The sequence below is a fragment of the Hylobates moloch genome, unplaced genomic scaffold (assembly GCF_009828535.3).
Source record: "Hylobates moloch isolate HMO894 unplaced genomic scaffold, HMol_V3 SCAFFOLD_36, whole genome shotgun sequence".
In the NCBI taxonomy this organism is placed as follows: Eukaryota; Metazoa; Chordata; class Mammalia; order Primates; family Hylobatidae; genus Hylobates; species Hylobates moloch.
In genome coordinates, this window is record NW_026652311.1 from 241,499 (window position 1) to 247,261 (window position 5,763).

General features: G+C 48.0%; 1 protein-coding gene across 2 annotated transcripts; it reads right to left on the bottom strand.

The window, feature by feature from the left end:
• Positions 1 to 484: 484 nt before the first annotated feature.
• Positions 485 to 3,075, bottom strand: LOC116463447 (uncharacterized membrane protein C3orf80). Of its 2 annotated transcripts, XM_058434628.1 has the most exons (2): positions 2,475 to 3,075; positions 497 to 2,125 (listed from the first exon to the last, which is right to left on the bottom strand). In XM_058434628.1, the coding sequence occupies exons 1-2, from the start codon at positions 3,066 to 3,068 to the stop codon at positions 2,021 to 2,023; spliced, it is 699 nt and encodes a 232-aa protein (XP_058290611.1). In that variant the 5' UTR covers positions 3,069 to 3,075; the 3' UTR covers positions 497 to 2,020. The 2 variants fall into 2 exon arrangements, with proteins under 2 accessions (XP_032002451.1, XP_058290611.1); XM_032146560.2 differs by having other exon boundaries at positions 485 to 3,075.
• Between the last annotated feature and the right edge of the window lie 2,688 nt (positions 3,076 to 5,763).

Genomic DNA, 5,763 nt, shown 5'->3' on the forward strand with positions numbered 1-5,763 from the left:
TCTAGATTTTATGGGAAGAAATGTTCCATAGTTGATAAAAGAGAAATATACTTGATCCATATTGTAAGTATTTTTCATAGGATTTTGTTGAATTTCTTTAAGATGTTATGGTAACAACATATAGACTATGCTTCATATACTGGCACAGGTATTTGGATATTTAGGTTGATGTTTCAGATACAGGTAACATTTGTGAAATGTGTAAAACAATGTAACCTCAAAGAATAATTATTTTTTAAAATATGGCAACTTTCCAGTTTGTTTGAATGGTGAGTAGTATTGATAGCCACATACAACAAAAATATACGGTATTTGAGTAACATTAATATGTGATTATCTATATAACGTAATTAAATTTTGTACCATTCTCAACTGATATAGCCTCAACTCCTGATACTTTTGTCAATTCACAGCTCAAATTGCTTTAAATGACAAATAGACATATTTCATATTTTGATACACTAGCATATAGCAACACATCTGATAAAATTTGCACAGAGAAAAGATTTTAATGTTTTGCTATTTTTTAATACACTTCAAATGATTTTTCTTTAGTCACAAGGTCATTAGTTTTTAGAAGTTTAAAGTAAACCATTTTCTTTTATTACAATTCAGACATTTAAAAAATTCTCAGAACTGTCAGACTTTTTCAACCAGCCTTTAAAAGTTTAATCAAATAATTTTCTTCAATACAAGTCAGATATTTTAAGATTTTTCAGGAGTGTCAGACTTCTTCAATGAGAAGAACAATGTTCTAAAAACAGGTATGAGATCCATGTGTGTAATCGTTCTTGATAATAACAACATTCACCTTTTCCCAAGCAGAGAAACCTTTCATATTTTTCCTTCTCCTTTCAGGTGAATGACAAACTGTAATAACAATATTATAAACAATGTGTATATAGTACATAGACAATATGCATATGTACATTACACACAATGTATTAAAATATGTTATATTATCTTTTACTTTTAAAGGGCGTGTCACAGAACAGGAAACTGATACAATTACACTTGTTTCTTAAGAGAAGCTGATTGACTCCTTCTGTAGCACATTACTGCACAATTAATGGCTTTAAACAAAAGTTACAAGTCATAAGTTCTTATGTTTTGGATCATGTTGTGGAATGTATTCCAAATGAAAAATGGAGGAGAAAGTGCACATCATATGCTTCATGGTATGGCATATACATGTCAATTATTTTTACATATAACTACGTGATGAATGATACAATTAAGAGCTATACTACATAATGCATACAGTTATTATTATAAAAAGTTATATATTATGCCACAGTACTAAAAATAAAATATATTCTTCTCAAATAGTGAAAATAAGATATCCTTCATGTTTTTTATGTCACATATGCTTCCTCGTTTGACCATACTTGTTTTTCTTCTTTAATGAAATAATTTAATGAACTATTAAACAAAAATGACAGAGTATGGGCAATTTCCTGACCATTAATGGCGTACAAAAAGTGATAAGACGATTACCTTGTCGTGAATTTGCTGAAATACCCTCCTGTTGCGTTCAATGCATGGTAAAAATATTAGAATAAAAGACAAATAAATATAAATACCTTCTCAGTTATTGAACAATCAAAAGTCCAGCCGAATGGATATACATGGTTGCTGTGCCCTGAGTAGGTACAGCAGCTAACCTTGTATCACCGGTGTCCCCCCAGCCCACTCCCCGCACTCCACCTAATTGTGAAACACCAGCTGTGACTATTTGCTCGATCAGGAAGACACCGACGGATTTTGGGGGGCCTGCCGCATGGGAGCGATTTCATCATAACCGAGTGGCGCTCTCCCACACCCACATGCAGCAGTCCCCGGTCGCGGCTGGTCCTCAACGGCTCCTCGCCCTCTGCCCACCCTGGGAGACCTGTCCAGGCGGCAGGTAGGGAAAGGAGTGGAACTGCGCTCCTTTCTCTTCAGCCCTAAAGAAGACCGCCCTTCTCTCGACGCACCAAAGGGCTCACGTGTTCTCTTTGACTCGGGAAGCAGGCACTTACTAGTGAATCACAATACGAGGCAAGGCAGAGGGCAGGGACGTCCTTCGAAGGTGCGGTGGAGGGTCGCCTGCTGCAGCCGCACCCGCCGCGCGTGCCCCACGTTTCTTTGAACGGAATGTAACGCAGAGAAACATAAGATCCCAGGAGAACGCGAGGGAGACGAGTGACCCCAACCCAGTCGCGGGGTGCCGGGCAGTTAGGCCAGGGTGTCAGATAAGGTCTGAGGCAGTTGGCGGCGGCACCCCGGCCGTTGCATGCCACCCACAGCCCCCAGCCCTGCACCAGCCGCCGATCCCCCAGCGCTCAGATAAGGGGGAAGCGGCCCTCGCCGCCGTCGGGCTCCGCAGCGACCCCCCCTCGCGGGCGGCCAAGCACCGACACTGGCAGCACGACCTCCCCGGGGCTGAGCTGCTGCAGCCGCATGGACTCCTCGTAGGTGGGCAGATACTTGACCTCCTCGTAGCTGGGCAGCTGCAGGAAGACCGGCGACACTACACGCAGCTCGTGCTCTGAGGCGCAGGAGGGGTCCGAGCGCCCGCCGCCTCCCCGGCCCCGGCCGCCGCCGCCACTGTCCAGCAGTGAGTCCTGCGAGCCGGCTGCCGCCTCGTCGCGCAGCAGAGCGGGCGAGTCGTCGTCGTCGTCGGGCGGCCCCGCGCCCCCCAGCGGTCCGGCGTCCCCCGGAGGCCCGGGCCGCTGTCCCGGGCGCGCCTGGCCGCGCGGGTACCTGCGTGGACTGGGGCAGATGATGCGCTGCAGGAAATAGCCGATGGCGAAGAGCACCAGCAGGATGAGCAGCCCGGAGAGCTTGCGGACGAACCAGCCCACGTTGTCCAGGAAGGCGTGCAGCGGTAGCTTGCAGCAGCGCACCGCCGTGGCGTTGGTCGCGTCGCAGCAGCGCTCCCGCTCGCCGCACGCCAGCTCCGCGCAGCCCCCGCCGCCCCGCGAGGGCGCCACCAGCGCCAGCGCCAGCAGTAGCAGCAGCGGCAGCAGAGGCGGCGGCGCCGGAGCCACCGACAGGCCCTCAGCAGTGACCCCGGGTCCCCACATGGCCCGCGCAGACCTCGCCTAACGTCCGGGACCGGAGGCTGGGGAGTCCGTCCGCCCGCGCGTCCGTCGGCCCCTCCCCGGCGCTCCACTCGGGTCCCGCGCGCGCCGCCTCCCGCGCCTCAGCTACCTGCGGCCGGAGCAGTCCTCACTTGGCCACGCTTGGGCGGGAGGAGGAGCCCGCGGCGCGCGGAGGCTGCGGGAGGCGGCTGCTACTCGCGGCCCAAGCAGCTTCCCGAGCTTCTGACCTTAACCTTTCGCACCCAACTGCCCCGGCCGGGTGCAAGGCGTCCGGAGTCTCCCTAATGGCAGAGGCAGCCCGCGCGGGGCTGCCGTGGGCATCTTGGCCCCGGCCGGCCGCGTTTTTCCTCCCCCGCCTTGTCGCGCTCTGGGACTGGGAGAGTTAACGCTCTGCTCTCAGCCCGGGAGCCCCTTGATCTTGATTAATTCAACCTTCGCGCTTAGGCCCGCCAGGCGGGCGGGGGCTCTCGCTCGCGTAGGTGTCTCGGTTTTAAGTGATTGGATTTCCCCAGGAATGTTATTTAAATTGACTTGCGATTGAGATTCGCTTACCATCTTTCTTGTGATCTTCCGATTAAAAATAGATGATGGCCATTAATGGCTAGTGCAGTACCCACTGCTGTCCCAGAGTTTGGAGGTGGGGGGTGGGGACCGGCGGATAATTCTGCTTGCAGGCAGGTCCAGGGAGCTGGGAACCCGGAATTCCCAGGAAACCTCCAGAACAGGTAGAGAATTTCTCGTAGAGGGGCAGGTCAGGGCACCACAGAGGTAGCCCCAGAGGGACAGGGAAGCGCACTGTCAAGGTGACCTTAGTTGATTAAGGAGAAGTGAGGGGACGCATATTTTCCCAGTGGCTCATCCGACAAGCCCCCACTGAGTCCGAAGCACAGAGCAAAGATTTGGGTTGTGGGGATGAAAGGAGACCCCTCCTTGAGCATAAATAACACATCCGTGAAATGTCGAAGGAGGTTGCAAGCGATTGGCAACGTTCTTGAGCATTGATTTGCGCCTAAAGGGTCTTTTTCAAGATTATTCTTGTTCGCAAAGTTTGACTTTAAAGGAAGTCTGCGCTCCCACTTAGCATGGAACAGGGTTTACCTTGCCTTGGTTGTCACCATTCTCTGGGGAAGTCCGTTAGCGCACACAGCACACGTAAGGGGCGACAGTTACCGCAGTCCCTGACCGGCAGGCACATCTACATGGTGTAGTTAAGTTCTACCCCCGTGGTGGATAGAGCCACACCACGGGGAAGCCAAGAGCTTGCCACTTTTATTAAGGCAGACTGCAGTAGACAATCATTTCCTCACCCCTTAAACACGAGGACCCCTTGAAGAGAAACCAAAGGGAAAATTCCATAGTCACAGAAAGAAAAAAAGTAAAAGCAAAGGAACAATATGCAGACAAGATTCAACCGTGGATCAGATAAAAGCAAAGATTTCTCCCTGAGTAAGTCATCGTTTATCTCCGTAACAAAGTGATGATGGAACAAGAAGGTTGGCAATGGTGGTTTGATTGAGACAGGTCATTGCTCAGCCTAAATGAAACATTTTAAACATATCTGTTGCTGTGAACACCTTACTTTGCCTCACACTCTAAAATGATCCTTTCTACTCGCAGAGAAGCTTCTAAGTGTTACTCAGACAAGATATGTAACGCTTACTTGAGCACAGGTCCCTTTTTTCCCAAGCTCTTCAAAAGCCACATTTTTTTGTTATGATCTCTTTATAGGGAGGCATATTACCTATTTTGCAAAGCCTGATTGACAATGGATGTCAAATTGTAGTAAAATCATGGGATGAAGATGATTCATTTTAATACAGTGAATTTTTTTTTTTTTTTTTTTTTTTTAGACACTGTCTCACTCTGTCACTTGGGCTTGAGTGCAGTGGCACAGTCTTGGCTCACTGCAACCTCTGCCTCCTGGGTTCAAGTGATTCTCCTGCCTCAGCCTCCTGAGTATCTGGGATTACAGGCGTGCAGCACTACACCCGGCTAATTTTTGTATTTTTAGTGGAGATGAGGTTTCAACATGTTGGCTGGGCTGGTTTTTGAACTCCTGACCTCAAGTGATCCATTCGCCCCAGCCTCCTAAAATGCTAGGATTACAGACGTGAGCCACCACACCTGGCCAGAAAATTGTATTATTTCATTCACCCATTCTTTTGCTAAATTTACATTGAACATTTTCTATGTTTAGGGAACTCTGCTAGATGCTCATTGTAACAGAAAAGTACTGACTCCTCTCCAGCATGGAGTAAACCCAGGTCTGCCCTCCCAGCTTCAACTGAATGGAGTAAGAGATTGCACAGAAGGCAACAAATGGCAGTTTCCTCTTCTATCATGACTTGTTCTTACTCTCCCAAAGCAAAAATAAAATTAATAAATTTCAAACAATTTCAGGAATGAAGGCAGTTCATAGCTTGAGATGGGCTTTGAATATGAAATAGAAAAAACAGAAACCCTCTTTGGGTTTTGATTATCTGAGTTTTTGGGATTTCTTCCAGTAGTAGCAGGAGCAGTGGCAAAAGTAAAGGGGGTTATATGGCTGATGACACATAAGAGAAAGTCCCCTGCCCATTACTATTATGAAATTACTAAGCAGCATTTAAATGGTTTCATTTCTATCTACCTTTAAATAGTTAGAATTTGCAGAATATTAGGTAGGACACAGTAGAAG